This window comes from Moschus berezovskii, chromosome 2, assembly GCF_049115385.1.
Source record: "Moschus berezovskii isolate FMDL1 chromosome 2, NW_MosBer_1.0, whole genome shotgun sequence".
Taxonomy (NCBI): Eukaryota; Metazoa; Chordata; class Mammalia; order Artiodactyla; family Moschidae; genus Moschus; species Moschus berezovskii.
In genome coordinates, this window is record NC_142461.1 from 67,539,155 (window position 1) to 67,554,967 (window position 15,813).

Here is a 15,813-nt window from a genome sequence, read left to right on the forward strand (position 1 = left end):
ATATTTAGAACATTTTTTTAAAATGTTTAAGACCTAGTGGTTTCCAGACTTTTGGAAAAAGAAAGACAACAAAGTGAAATGTAGAACATGCAGCACTAATAACTTTTAATTTTACCACATAAGTACTCTTGCCTAGAAAATCCCGTGGATGGAGGAGCCTGGTAGGCTGCAGTCCATGGGGTCGCTACGAGTCGGACACGACTGAGCGACTTCACTTTCGCTTTTCACTTTCACGCATTGGAGAAGGAAATGGCAACCCGCTCCAGTGTTCTTGCCTGGAGAATCCCAGGGATGGGGGAGCCTGGTGGGCTGCCGTCTATGGGGTCGCACAGAGTTGGACACGACTGAAGTGACTTAGCAGCAGCAGCAGCAAGGATGTTTTAAAAAAATAACTACTACCTCAAACACCACCATAACTTCATGAAGAAATGCAATATTTTCTTATAAAAAGTAGGATGAACATGATCTGGGAATTAAGGGTGAATGCAGTTTTCCTTATGTTGCCTTACATACACACAGGTCTAAATTGTGCTTATTTTTCTCACTTTGCTGTCAGCCAGGAGAAATGTGGTCCTGGTCTGGTATTGAGAAGCCCTGGATCCCTCTGGAATGCGGCTCAGGTGGTAGAGTTATCTTAAGAGTCACTTAGTGTGTACTCACTCTTGGCTTGTTGTTTTTCTCTGAGCAGAGCTCTATCAGAAAAAATCGTCTCCGTCCTGCCAAGAATGAAATGTCCACACCAGCTGGAGCCCCACCAGATCCAGGGGATGGATTTTATTCACATATTTCCTGTTGTCCAGGTGAGAGTGTCTGAGGGGTTTCTTGTCCTCTGAACATTGGCATTCCTGTTAACGGGTCTGGCTCTCAGGCTCTCTGGCCTAGATCCTGGATCTGATGGGTGTGGCATGGATTTGGTGGCCACAGAACATTACTGCACTCCTAATGTTATCCTCAGAAGTTGCCAGTATTCAGTCTACCTTCATTCCACTCAGCCACCTGTTCTATCTTTGAATGTTTCTCACAAGTAGCTTTTCATTGCCCTTCTGGGAGGCCCCCTACTCTGGTTCCCTTCTGTCTCTCCAGCCTCAATTTATTCTTTTTTCTTTGTTCTTTACATTCTAGCCCCCCTGGCTTTCTTTCCAGTTTCCTCCCACATACTATACTTCTTTCCTGTCACGGGGTCTTTCTCTCAGCCTAGGAAGCTCTTCCCTTCTCTCCTTTCCTTCATCCTTCAGCTCTCAGTTCCAGGTCCCCTCAAGAAAGCTCCCCGACCCCCAGATCTAGAGTAGGTTCTTTTGCTATATTCTCTTATACAGCGTATCCCTACCTTCACAGGGGCTTTCCTTACCATATTTGTGACCATGTGCATCAAAGTGTCTGGTTATTTATCTCTGTTTCTCATGGGCAGGTATCAGGGCTCTCCTGCTCCGTCCTGTGTCTCTGGCACCTCATGGAACATCTGGCACTTTGTAGGCATCAGTCCTTATTTGAGGATTGAATTTCTAACAAGAGACTTATCTCTACCCCAGCTTTTTTCTGAGGCCCCGTAATGAAGTGGCTCATGGTGTACAAGTCCCTGTATTCTGTGCGGTTTTTGTGTCTCAGCCTTTCCTCCGGTACCGCAGAGAGAGGAGGAGTAAAAGGCCTCTTTGTTGCCTGCTATATGGACAGGACTTAGCCTCAGGCCCTAATAGAGTTCCTTGAAGCATCTGTTGTAATCGCAGTCTTACATATTGCTGAAGCCTGAAGTGACTCATAGTGGATAATCAGTTTGCTTAAGGGCAGAGAACTAGTGAGTGGAGAGGCAGATTCCTCTGAATTTTTCCTTGTCTTTAACCCTGAACATTCCCCCTCCACCACCGTGCAGCCACCCAGAGGAAAGCCACACAGCCCCTGCTAGAGAAGTTCAGTGATTCTGTGAAGGTTATATAGTGTAGCAGTTAAGAGCCTGGACTCTGGACACTTTCTGGGTTCAAATCTTGACTCCACCACTTTCCAGCTGTCTGATCTTGGGCAGATGTCTTAACTTCTTACCTGTTAAGTGGAAAATAATAATAGCACCTACATGATAGAATCAAAGTTGAATAAGTTAATATGTGTAAAGCACATGGCTGAAGGGCTAGCCTGTTTCAGTAAGTGCTTTCTAAGTGTTGCGTAGTTGTTTCTGTGGTAGTTACTGCTACTGGGAATCTTCCCCTGAACTAGACTTCAAATTAAATATGATGAAATTTGTACATTTGAGGCTAGTACTTTAACTCAGGATTTGACATGTATGTTCATTAGAGGATGGTACCCCCATCCTTTCGTGAAAATAGGAAGTAGGGACCCTGTGGAAATTCTTACAGAAACCTCCAACGCTATCATGTTGTGAAGTTGTTGCCTTTTCCGCCTCAACCTGGATCTCTTGTGACTAGACTTTACTCAATCCTGTGCTAGAACTTGGAGGACCAAAATGATAGTCCACATATGAGAAGAGTGTGAAGGTGATTTTCTATAGTTGGTTTGGGTATCCTGAGGATCTGATGGTCTGTGTTCTGAATGGAATGCCTGAGGGCTTCCTCCTGTCTTGTTGTGAGAGCCTCAGCTAATGGTTAACCAGCCTTCTTAATTTTGTGGAGCTACAAAATTGTAAAGCAAAAATGGAGGTTGATCTGTGGTTGCCACCTGTATTTTGGCAGGCAAGGACATTGTTTAACAGTTATTTTGCTTTTTCTATCATTTCTTGAAAGAAAGGCTATTTAACCCTCATTCTGAGAATAAAGAACAGTCTTTCCAACTGAATACATTTAGCAAAACTCACCGCATGCCTTTGGTTTTGTTTCCTGTTTTGTTGGACACCAATGAGAGAACAATTGTGGACCAGTCACCGGGACCCGCTGAACAGGTTTCTTGTGTGGGTCGGAGGTCCACCACCCTAGTTTTTGCTGTTTAGCACAGCTATGGTGACTCTGAATGCAGCAGGATAGTGGAAATGGCTTCCAGCTACTTAGTTCCAGGTCACGTGTTTTTCTCCTACATGAGGCATGTGAACCCTGTGAAAGTAGATATTTTTCTCGAAGGCTAGGGGCCTGGGCAGAGCTTGGCTATCCTAGAGGCTCCCTCCGCAGCTCTTCAGGTTGGGACTCCGAGACAGAGCCATGGTGTCTCTAAGGGAATCCTGTGAATCAGTGGGTTTTGCTTCCTCATTAGAGCGTGTTCTCCAGGATCCAGCCAGGTAATAACTCACTGTAGACCTAATTAACAGAGGCAGATTTGAAAAGGCAACAACTGTGAAAGGCCAGAAAGTGGATCTCCAGGTGGGAAGGAAAGCAGAGTGAAATTGAGTTGAGCAGTGAGTCAGCCTCCTGAGATGTCCAGGGTCCATGCTGGGTTGTGGGTGAGGGGCTGGAGTAGCCCCAGATGTCGTCTGATCCTCGGCCCCTGCACCCGTGGATTTTAGTCAGTGCCTGAGGTTACTGTTTGGAGTTGGGGCGGAGTGGACTGATAGAAACAGATGGAGGATTCTAGCAACAAAAGAGTACTCCTAGAGTTACTTGAGGCCACTGCTTTTGTGGGCAGTTGCTTCCTGGCAAGTCCTTTACTTGAGTTGCCCGCCGTTGCTGAGCAGGAGCCCTGTGCTGTGTGCGGCTCTGCCCTCTGGGGCAGCACAACCTCTATAGAAACTGCCCCTGAGATGTTGTAGCTTCCTGAAGAGAGCATGGCACCCCCCCACAAAGGTCTTCAGTAATAACGGGCATGAGTGCAGAGTCAGGAGGAAAAGTGAAGGTTGTCTTTGTATTTGCATTGTCACGCTCAGAGCGCCTGGGCCTTCCACAGGCTGTGGGGTGTGGGTGTGTGCAGGTGTATGTTTCAGTTCCCTGGAGCTGTAAGTCAGCAGACATGAAGAGTGGCTCCTTGCACATGTCAGCTTCCCATGTAGATCTGGGAAACATTGCGTGAAGCCCAGACGTGCCATGTCCTGGTGGTGGACCTTCCAGGTTATGGCCAGCAGCTGCTGGCTATGGATCACTGGACGGATTAATGTTGTCTCTCTGAGCTTCCAGTTCTGTAAAATGTGGTCAAACAACCTTACAGTGTTGTTTGAATGCTGTGAGTGCTAGGCTACACCTGAGGTCTGAGGCTTGTCCTTGGTATACCTGGTCTCAAATCTGAATATCCAAGGGATTTTTTTCACCTATCAGACAAGGGTTACACTAGGTATTCTTACTGGTTCTCTTTCCTTCCTCTGGTCTGTGGCACAAGCAGCCTAAGACGGAGCGAGTTCCATTAAGGTCTGCCATTAGACGCAGGAGGCTTTGGGGGACAGCTGTGTTTGTGTTGGGCTCCAGTGTTTACAGAGCCATCTGGTACTCGTGTTTCATTTGCTCTCGCAGTCGCTCTCTGAGGTGAAAGGAAATGATACTCTGCCCTCCACTTTAGCAGAGAAGGAAACTGAGGCCTGGGCACCTCGAGCAAGGCTCAGAGGTTCCTCTGAGGCTGTCAGCGTCAGTCCCCCTGATCTCAGCATCCAGGTGACCAGTGGCTGTTTTCCCTGCAGGGCAGTGTGTATTGATGGTTGCTTGTTACCTGGTTAGTTCGTGTTCTGTGATTTAGGTTCAGGACCTGTGCCATCTCTGAGTTGGTCTTTACCCTTTACTTCACCGTGTTTCATCCCCATCAGCTCACATTTCTGCACTTTCTTCCCCAGTGGCTGGTGAAGCGAGCTATAGAAACAAAAGAAGAGATGGGTGACTACATCCGCTCCTACTCCATATCCCAGTTCCAGAAAACCTACAGTCTGCCTGAGGTTGGTGTTCTGCTCTTTTCTTGTCCAGCTGAGAGCCTGAGTGCACAGTTAGGGACCCCTGGAAGAAGCAATGTAAGCTCAGGCTCCCCTGTGCTCCTCCCTAAGTGGATGGCATCTCTGCGCCCACCTGGTCAGCACTGAAACTGGACCTCCTGGTTCATTCGAATTGCCCTCTTTGAATGGGCACTGAGTGCCAAGCTCTATAATTTTGTCCTTTTCTCTCAATTTTGGTACTTGATCCAGACCTTTTATTAAATTACAAGAACATGAGCATATTTCTATATAATTATATGAAGCTTTTCAAGAGACCTGTAGTAGCAGTTGAGTAACCATCACAGCAACAGTAACTGCTGATTTCTGTCAGATGCCTGCTACATTCCAGTCCCAGCACACGACATGCCTTCTGCTTGTTGATCCTCATGATTTCTCCCTGTTTTACAAGTGGAGAAGCTGAGGCTTGGAGGTGAGGTAACTTGCTGAGGTCTCAGAACTCAGAGGATTTGAACTGAGAACACTTGTTTTCATCTCTATACTCTGTGGTCCCCTTTTTTCTTACCAGCTGTAGGGATCTGTTTTGGAGCCCTTGACAGAGGCCGTCACTTTTCTCATGCTCAGTGTATTCCAATTTGTTAGAAAATTGAGACAAAGTTGTGATGAGAAGTCCGTTTATAAGACAGATTGCTGAGCAGTCTAATTGAGTTTCAGTCTTTATGCAGGATTTGTTTCATCCCTGTGTATTCTTGTCTTGCAGGATGATGACTTCATCAAGAGGAAAGAAAAGGCCATCAGGACAGTTGCTGACCTCTCTGTGAGTTCCCTGCCCAAGTTCTTCTGTCAGGGAAGATCATAGGGTCATAGCTTCCAAGTAGCCCTTTGATTTAAATCGCAGAAGCCTCTGCCCCCACCCCACCACCACCACTCCCTGAGGTTTCTGTCTGTGGGGATTGCCCAGCAGCTGACCTCAAGTGCGTGAGTGAGGGAGGCCCTGCCTGCTGTGCATGCATGCCCAGTATCTGATGCCAGCATTCAGGGTGGAACGGGCCACAACCACTGCCTGTGTCTTCCTTGGTTCCAGTTTTCCAGACTCAGAGCCCTTCCTCATTTGTGCCAGCGGTGACTATAAACTTCAAACTTCACATAGCTCCAGAGAACCAATGACGATCTAAAAGTGATACAGAGGTGATCACTGCCTTGGTGGCTTTGGAAGGGCCGCTTCTGACCTTTGTGTGGGGAACACCGAGATGACCTTTGTCCCATGTGCAGTGTGCCTCAGCCATAGAGTCTGTATCCACATGCCCAGTTACCCAGCACAAGGGCCAGAGCAGAGCTTTGGGCCTTCTCTAAACACTCAGAGCCAGAGCCCAGCAGAACCTAGTCAGCGCCACCCACTCCTCACCCCTCAACCTTCCTACATGAAAATGAAGGCTCAGTGCCTAAGTTTTCTTTTAGAAAATAATTTATTGAGTTATTTTGCCTTTTTTTTTTTTTTAACTTTAAGAATAAATGTGTAATCTCCCCAGGTGAATACTCTGAAAAGAGTAACAGTAGCTTGATGATGAAAGACATGAAATGCTCATTTAAAAGTCTCGTCAGCTTATGGTTATAATTTGTATCTTCCCACAGTTCCATTTGGGAAATGTGAGGTATGGAAAACCTTTAAGCTACATTCTGAAGCTGGATGTGGTTTTCAGATTTGGTGGCAGTATTAAGTATTAATAATAATACATGATAGAACTGTAGAGTAGTTTTTTTTCCTGGTTGTGAAATAGATGTTCAGTTTAGAACATCTTTAAAGTTTTCTTTGAAAAAGTTAATCGATTAGAGGAAAAAAGGTCAACCTTAATCTAACAATATAGAAACAGCCACTTTTGGACATATTTCTTTTGTGTTTTTAATGTGTATTTTTATAGTGAATTAGAATTATACTTTGAATATAAATGTATAGTTTTTCCCTACTTAACCGGTAGAGCATCATATGCTGTTAAAGATTTCTCCTGATCGCATTTTCATGACAAATAATAACAAGTTGGTTGGGTGTGCTATTACTTTCCCTTGTTTTAAGTGATGCTTCATTTCTGAAAAGAACTGAGAATTAGATGACAGTGTTACCTCAGATACAGGGAGATGGGGAGCCAGGAGCAGGAGAGGAAGGGAAATTCTCTTTTCCCCATAAACTCTGTCCTATTTGAATTTTATACTAAATCTCTTATCACCTATTCAAAAACAGTAAAGTGAAAAATTTGTTATTTAGTTGCTAAGTCGTGTTTGACTCTTTGCAACCCCATGGATTGTAGCCCACCAGGCTTCTCTGTCCATCAAATTTTCCAGACAAGAATACTGGCGTGGGTTGCCATTTTTTTCTCCAGGGGATCTTCCTGACCCAGGGATCAAATCCAGATCACCTGAATTTGCAAGCAGATTCTTTTCCACTGAGCCACCAGGGAAGCACAAAAGTTAAAAAAAAAAAAAAGAAAAACCATTTAATGTTTATTGAATATCTTCGAGTGTAAATCTCACTTGGAGCCCTGAAAAGAAAGTGAGAAACATTACATTTTTTGACTGTGTCACCAAGAATAAAAAGGCCGGTGTAGCTGTTGATTATTCTATCAATGAAACTGGGCCTAATGTCTCTTTACCTATTAAACATTTCAGTCCTCTAGAGACATATTATTTTCTCTTTTCATTTGTAATGGAGTTTTTAAAGAAAATTGTCTTCTGCTTAGCAATGTGTCTTAAATTCTTAATGGAATTTAAGGAGATGATGACAAATATGTAGTGTCCAAACAATGTTCTAAGCATTTGTATGTAACTTATCTAGTCCTCACAACAAGCCTATGAAGTAATAGTATTTTTTTTGACAGTTGAGGAAACTAAGGCACAGATTGGTTATGTAGGTTGCCCAAGGTCACATTGGTGATGACAGAGCCAGGATGCAATAAAATGCTAGATAAAATGCTGTCTGCGGCTCTTTAGAAAGTACAAGATACAGGAAAATCAAGATACAGGAAAATGGAGAAAAAATTGGAGGTCTCCTTTGATTAATAGTTCTAATTGCATACTTTATTTCCTTTTATTTTATGTGTGAACTTACTCCTCAGTTGACTGCCAGTACATTTACTGTTGTTCAGTTCAGTTCAGTTGCTCAGTCGTGTCCAACTCTTTGCGATGCCATGGACTGCAGCACACCAGACTTCTATGTCCATCACCAAATCACATCTGTACATGACCAGTATGCTGTCTAGGCTGGTCATAGCTTTTCTTCCAAGGAGCAAGTGTCTTTTAATTTCATAGCTACACTCACCATCTGCAGTGATTTTGGAGCCCCCCAAAATAAAGTCTATCACTGTTTCCACTGTTTCCCATCTATTTGCCATGAAGTGATGGGACCAGATACCATGATCTTTGTTTTCTGAATGTTGAATTTTTTTTTTTTTGTAATTAATTTATTTTTTATTGGAGGCAAATTATTTTACAATATTATATTGGTTGGCTTTGCCATACATTGACATGAATTCGCCCCAGGTTTACATAAGTTCCCCCTCCTGAACCCTCCTCCCACCTCCCTCCTCCCTTTATCCTCCCACTGGGTCATCCCCGCATGCCAGCCCCGAGCATCCTATAACATGCATTGACCCTGAACTAGTGATTTATTTCACATATGACAACATACGTGTTTCAATGCCATTCTCCCAAATCATCCCACCCTCACCCTTTCCCACAGAGTCCCAAAGACTGATCTATACATCTGTGTCTCTTTTGCTGTCTCGGACTTCACTTTCACTTTTCACTTTCACACATTGGAGAAGGAAATGGCAACCCACTCCAGTGTTCTTGCCTGGAGAATCCCAGGGACGGGGGAGCCTGGTGGGCTTCCATCTATGGGGTCACACAGAGTCGGACACGACTGAAGTGACTTAGCAGCAGCAGCAGCATACAGGGTTATCATTTGCATCTTTCTAAATTCCATATATATGCGTTAGTATGCTGTATTGGTGTTTTTCTTTCTGGCTTACTTCACTCTGTATAATAGGCTCCAGTTTCATCCACCTCGTTAGAACTGATTCAAATGTATTCTTTTTAATGGCTGAATAATACTCCATTGTGTATATGTACCAAAGCTTTCTTATCCATTCGTCTGCAGATGGACATCTAGGTTGCTTCCATGTCCTGGCTATTATAAACAGTGCTGCAATGAACATTGGAGTACACGTGTCTCTTTCAATTCTGGTTTCCTCGGTGTGTATGCCCAGGAGTGCGATTGCTGGATCATATGGCAGTTCTATTTCCAGTTTTTTGAGGAATCTCCACACTGTTCTCCATAGTGGCTGTACTAGTTTGCATTCCCACCAACAGTGTAAGAGGGTTTGAATGTTGAATTTTAAGCCAACTTTTTCACTCTCCTCTTTCATTTTCATCAAGAGACTCTTTAGTTCTTCCCTTTCTGCCATAAGGGTGATGTCATCTGCATATCTGAGGTTATTGATATTTCTCCCAGCAATCTTGATTCCAGCTTGTGCTTCCTCCAGCCCAGCGTTTGTCATGATGTACTCTGCATATAAGTTAAATAATCAGGGTGACAATATACAGCCTTGACATACTCCTTTCCTGATTTGAAACCAGTCTGTTGTTCCATGTCCAGTTCTAACTGTTGCTTCTTCACCTGCATACAGGTTTCTCAAGAGGCAGGTCAGGTGGTCTAGTATTCCCAACTCTTTAAGAATTTTCCACAGTTTGTTGTGATCCACACAGTCAAAGGCTTTGGCATAGTCAATGAAGCAGAAGTAGATGTTTTTTCTGGAACTCTCTTGCTTTTTCAGTGATCCAACAGATGTTGGCAATTTGATCATGGTATCCTCTGCCTTTTCTAAATCCAGCTTGAACATCTGCAGGTTCTCGGTTCACGTACTGTTGAAGCCTGGCTTGGAGAATTTTTAGCATTACTTTGCTAGTGTGTGAGATGAGTGCAATTGTGCGGTAGTTTGAACATTTTTTGGCATTGCCTTTCTTTGGGATTAAAATGAAAACTGACCTGTTCCAGTCCTGTGGCCACTGCTGAGTTTTCCAAATTTGCTGGCATATTGAGTGCAGCACTTTCACAGCGGCATCTTTTAGGATTTGAAATAGCTCAGCTGGAATTCCATCACCTCCACTAGCTTTGGTCATAGTAATGCTTCCTAAGGCCCACTTGACTTTACATTCCAGGATGTCTGGCTCTAGGTGAGTGATCACACCACCGTGGGTATCTGGGTCATGAAGATCTTTTCTGTGTAGTTCTTCTGTGTATTCTTGCCACCTCTTCTTAATATCTTCCGCTTCTTTTAGGTCCATACCATTTCTGTCCTTTATTGTGCCCGTCTTTGCATGAGATGTTCCCTTGGTATCTCTAATTTTCTTGAAGAGATCTCTAGTCTTTTCCATTCTGTTGTTTTCCTCTGTTTCTTTGCACTGATTACTTAGGAAGGCTTTCTTATCTTTCCTTGCTATTCTTTGGAACTCTGCATTCAGATGCATTTATCTTTCCTTTTCTCCTTTGCCTTTTGCTTCTCTTCTTTTCAAAGCTATTTGCAAGGCCTCCTCAGAGAACCATTTTGTGTTTTTGCATTTCTTTTTCTTGATCCCTGCCTCCTGTTCAGCATCACGAACCTCCCTCCATAGTTCTTCAGGCACTCTGTCAGATCTAATCCCTTGCTCCTATTTGTCATGTCCACTGTATAATCGTAAGGAATGTGATTTAGGTCATACCTGAATGGTCTAGTGGTTTTCCCTACTTCAGTTTAAGTCTGAATTTGGCAATAAGGAGTTCATGATCTGAGCCGTAGTCAACTCCTGGTCTTGTTTTTGCTGACTGTATAGCGCTTCTCCATTTTTGGCTGCAAGGAATGTAATCAGTCTGATTTCTGTATTGACCATCTGGTGATGCATTACTGTTGTAATAAAGAATTTTTATGGATGTTTATATTCTTCTTTATCTACTGAAAGTACTTCTTATTTCCAGATGCTGTCTTAGGTTTCTTAGATGAACTCTGTTGACATTAATTTCCTTTCCACTCACCCACCCAGCTCTGCACACACTTCTTGCAACCTTGGAGTGAGAGTCCCAGGAACTTGTCAGAGTCAAGTGCACATCCCTGTTATCTTCTTGTGACCCCTGTAAGACATAGAACATCTTGCTGGGTTTTGTTTCCCATCACTCTCCTTGTAAAAAGAATGAGTGTGAAGTGTAAAAGTTGCTCAGTCATGTCCACCTCTTTGCAATCCCATGGACTGTAGCCTGCCAGGCTCCTCTGTCCATGGGCTTCTCCTGGCAAGAATATTAGAGTGGGTTGTCATGCCTTTCTCCAGGGGATCTTCCCAACCCAGGGATGGAACCCAGGTGTCCTGCATTGCAGGCAGATTCTTTATTGTCTGAGCCACCAGAGAAGCAAGGAAAAGGAATGAAGTCTTTCCTACATTACCAGGGTGTGGTTCTTTGCAAGTGTCAGGTTCTGAAGGATGTTTTATTCTCCTCCCCAGTTCTGCCCTCCACATGGCTCATCACTGTTTCTTACCTGCCCCTTACAGGCCAGTCTATTCCGTAGAATCCAAAATTTAAATTCTGAATGGTAAATTAAGGATTAAAATTCAGTTTAACATATGGTGGCAGGTTTCTAGACCCAGCCTTTTATAAAATATGAATGCAGCTACCGTGTACTGATTGAATGCCTTCTGTGTGCTTGGCATATAATTTGTTTACAAGCATTATCTCATTTAGTTCTCATCAACACTCAGGACTTATGTGTTATTGTTCCATTTTATAAGAAGTTGAAACTGAGAAAAGCTAGTAAAATCCCTGAACAGTTGCAGAGCTGAGAAGAGGCAGCCAGGTTTTGATTTTCATCTGACTCCTCAGACTCAGCAGGTGCTGGCGCTTCTCTGGTTTTCTCACTCTTCACCTGGTGTCTTATTTCTCACATATCCCTGACACTAACTCTGCAGTAATGTTCCTGACTGATTTCAGGACCTTGGGATAGTAGTCATCAGGGTCCCAGAAACTCAAATGAATGCAGAGTGGCTGGGTGCGCTGCCCTTACGAGGGCATCTACTGTGCCTGCCCCACTGAAGACTGTTTGTCTAGCTGGAGAATGGATGCCAAGTGGAGACTGTTGTGTTGTGTTGTCTTTTTTCCCATCTATTAACATGTTTCATTGTGCCTCAACAAGCCGACTTTACTCTTGCTTAGGTATAACATCCTTTCAAAAATAAATATTAAACATTTTAATTTTTTCAAAAATTTTTAGCTTATTCTTATCTTTAGCCATCTTTGTAGGACCGTTCCAATTTTCTGCCTTTGTCCTTGGTTGCGTGACTCATCTGTATTTTTTGGTGCATGATTTTTAATTTTACGAACGGTTGTTTTTCTTATATACTAGTGCTGTAGTAATAATAAGGAAAAGTTAGGAAATGGAGAAAGAGTGCAAAGACTGAATCACCCGTGATACCGCCAGCCAGGGATAACCACTGATACTCCAAGTAGGAGACTGCAAAAAAAAATAGCATGATACTGTATATTCTGTTTTATTGTGTCTTGTTTTGCTCAAGAGTATAATCAAAGTTATATTTCCATGCCAGTAAATAAACCCCCACAGCATTTTTATGGTTGAACATGACTCATTGTGTGGTACTAATTTAACTAGCTTAGTTTGTTTTTTGGGTTTTGTTTTGTTCTTTGGTTTGGGTTTTTGTTTTTTGGGTTTTTTTTTTTGGCTATTATGTAGAACATCCCCATAGCTAACTTTTTTTCTTTTATCTTTAATTATTTACTTGGGTTACATTTCCTTGAAGTGAAATTGGTTCAGAGGTTATGCCCCAGTCTGTAGGACCTCTTGCCAGATTGCCTGGCAGAAAGGCTGTTGTGTGAACTTTTAACTTCTGAGCTCTTTTTGTCTTGGCCTCATTTTTCTTCCTCCTGGGAATTATTCCCAGTACTTCTGCTTCACCTTTGAATGTATTCTTTTCTTGACTTCGCCATATCCCCGTTTTACAGAAAGCTGACTGGTTTGTAGAAGGCCTGCTTGATGGGAGGTGGTATTTTCAAAGGATGTAACAAAATGAAACTGTTGCCACCCAGGACAGTCCCCCACTACCCCTTCCACTACAGCAGTATAATTGCTCCTGTGTCACACCTTATGTGCTATTTTACAGCTTGCTTCCTCCTCTTCTGAGCTGTCAGCCGTCCATATTCATGAAGTACCTGGGACCTGTGCAGTGAGGTCTTTTGCTCCCTCTCAACCTTGTGTAAAGAGCAGCTGTGAAATTTTATCCAGAGCCCCCCAAAATATGTTTATTTACTATTTCTTGGGCATTTTTTGGTAATGTTTAGAATTTTGTATAAGACCAGAGGGGACAGAATTAAAAACAAAAACTTCTTATTGGTCCCCTAAAAGACTATATAATTTAAAACTCCACTGTGCTGTTCCATAGAAAACACCATGAGGAGGACCTTTCCACCCAGGGTGTAAAATGTACATATGGCAAATAAGAAAAAATATGTGTTGCTACATTTTATTAATAATAGCAAAAACACACATGTATGTCTATCTTAACCCTTAATGGGTGTCAGTTCAGTTCAGTTGCTCAGTCGTGTCCGGTTCTTTGCGACCCCATGAACCGCAGCACGCCAGGCCTCCCTGTCCATCACCAACTTCCGGAGTTCACCCAAACCCATGTCCATCGAGTCGGTGATGCCATCTAACCATCTCATCCTCTGTCTTCCCCTTCTCCTCCTGCCCTCAGTCTTTCCCAGCGTCAGGGTCTTTTCAAATAAGTCAGGTCTTTGCATCATGTGGCTAAAATATTGGAGTTTCAGCTTCAACATCAGTCCTTCCAATGAACACCCAGGACTGATCTCCTTTAGGATGGACTGGTTGGATCTCCTTGTGTCAGATATGTTAAATAGATAGATTGACTAATTCTTTTGTCTCTCTCCTTATACCTGTTTCACAGATGGTAAACCTCAGGGGTTAAAGTAATTTGTCCCAAACCAGACAGATAGCAAAGGGGCAAGGATTAAACCCTGTCTTTCTGACTCCATGTGTTCATTCAGTAATAGTATTAATAACTAGGTATGCACTGTGTGCCCAGCTGCATTCTAGAGTGTGAGGTGAAAGGAGGGACTCTGAAGCTGTAAGGGATGCAGGGGACTTTGGGGCTCATCAAGGGGAGAGATGTGATGGGTCAGGGTCAGTAGCACCACAGGCTATATTTAGGCAGTGCTTTAACAGGTTTGCCTGCAGGGTGGGGAGGCCCTCACAGTGTGCAACCATCCTGAGGCCTAAGCACAGGGACCACAGTCCAGAAGGGGAGGAAAGACAGCAAGGGAACCCAGGGCAGGGGTGGGGCAGGAAGCCCCTGGTGGGTTAGAGATATTTGAAGGACAGCTGCAGTCTGGGGTTTTTATAGTCTTGGGCTTCTCCTGTCTGTGGTTGAGAAATGATGGGGCAGTTTTGCAGAGCATGCAGTGTGGACAGGCTGTAAACGGCTAAAACTCTGCTTAGTGAGGCATCTTGTGAATAATTGCGTGTGAAAAGAGTTGGAGGGTTTTGAGCAGTGGGTCTCAGCGTGCTGTGAAGAAATAAACCTAGGAGTCAATATATAGAAGCCATCTTGGCTCATGTATACAAAACAGCAGCCTCTTTCTTACCCACCGAGTTAAGCTGTTGGTACAGTTTGATGGGGGTCTGAAGTGGCACTTAGGCCAGACCTCACAGAGCAGAACGCAGACCTGCACAGCGGAGCTCTTGTAAGAGAGAATAGCTAATGAACAAGATGTAGGGGATGTCTGGAGAAAACCTTCCTCCCCAGCTAACTTTCCTACCCACAGACATGACTACCATCCATCTGCCTCATCATTCCTTCCACTCAGTTCCCAGGGGCTTCGTTTTTGTGGTGGTGGTAGTGGTGGTTTTATTAAGGGAAAAGTGAAGACAAACATGTTTGTCTAAGAATAATTTTTTTCTTAGGGGATGTTTTAGGGCCCTGTGCTTGCTGGTGGGAACATCAACGAAGCCCCTTTAGGTGGAAGGCAGTGTTTGTTCAGCTACTGGTGGGCGGAGGTATCTGTTAGAGTCAGGTTTGGGCTGCCAGGTGAGCTCTGGGAAAATGGGATGTGCTTCCTGCAGAGTATGGTGTGGTCTGGCCCCCTGGAGCTCTGGAGGGCAGTGGCTGTCTGTGGCTGTCTTGCTGCCCACTGGTTATTTCATGAAGGAGTTGCCTGCCTGCTGTAGCTGAGGGGCAGTGACTGGGGCGTTGTTGCAGACACAGCTGTGGAGCTGAACTCTTCCCACCCCTTCCCCGCCATTTGGAATGTGACCCAGAGGAATGGCTCTGATGGGTGAACCTGACTTGTAGCCAGTCCTGTGAAGTGGAGAGCTAGGCCACTCACTGTACACAAGTCTCTGCTTTGCAGAGGGGTCACCTTAACTTTTTAACCCCAACCACACTCATGTTTCCTTTGTCATATGCTGAGCAGATGATCAGAGCTCAGCATGAAGGGTGATCACAGTTGAGGTAGGACACATCATGCAGGTGCTTGAGAGTCTCAGTTCTGAAGTCTTCTCTTTCATTTATTGCGTTTGTAACCATGGGCAAGCTGTTTAATCTTTGTGCCTGTTCCATCATCTGTATACATAAAGATAACTGCCCTCAGGGTTGTGAAGGTCAAGTGGGTAGCACATACAGAGCAGTATATGCCTGACACATACCACACATTCAATAAGTGATAACAATTACTGTTACTACCACTGTTAATGGCCAAAGAGAAATTGATGTCATGTTTTTTTAGAAAGCATAGTTTAAAAATAACTTCTGACTTTAAATTAGTGATGGAATTATGCTACCAACTCATTATCTTTTCAGGGTTAAAAGAACACAAAGAATGAGAGACTAGGAGTCTCCTTCAAAATCTGTTAGTCTAATCCTCATTGTGCACGTATGGAAAAAGGTCCATTGAGGGAAACTGCCTTTCCCAGGGTCATATAGGTTGTTAATGG

The 15,813-nt window shown here is 43.8% G+C and overlaps 1 protein-coding gene across 4 annotated transcripts in view; it reads left to right on the forward strand.

Annotated features, from left to right (window-relative positions):
- Positions 1-15,813, forward strand: part of CCDC93 (CCC complex scaffolding subunit CCDC93) — a 105,880-nt gene that overhangs the window by 13,687 nt on the left and 76,380 nt on the right. For all 4 annotated transcript variants that reach the window (XM_055398932.2, XM_088828931.1, XM_055398933.2 and 1 more), the window contains exons 4-6: positions 689-800; positions 4,688-4,786; positions 5,538-5,594. In XM_055398932.2, the coding sequence (XP_055254907.1) occupies positions 689-800; positions 4,688-4,786; positions 5,538-5,594 (268 nt within the window). The remainder of the gene's footprint in view (positions 1-688; positions 801-4,687; positions 4,787-5,537; positions 5,595-15,813) is intronic.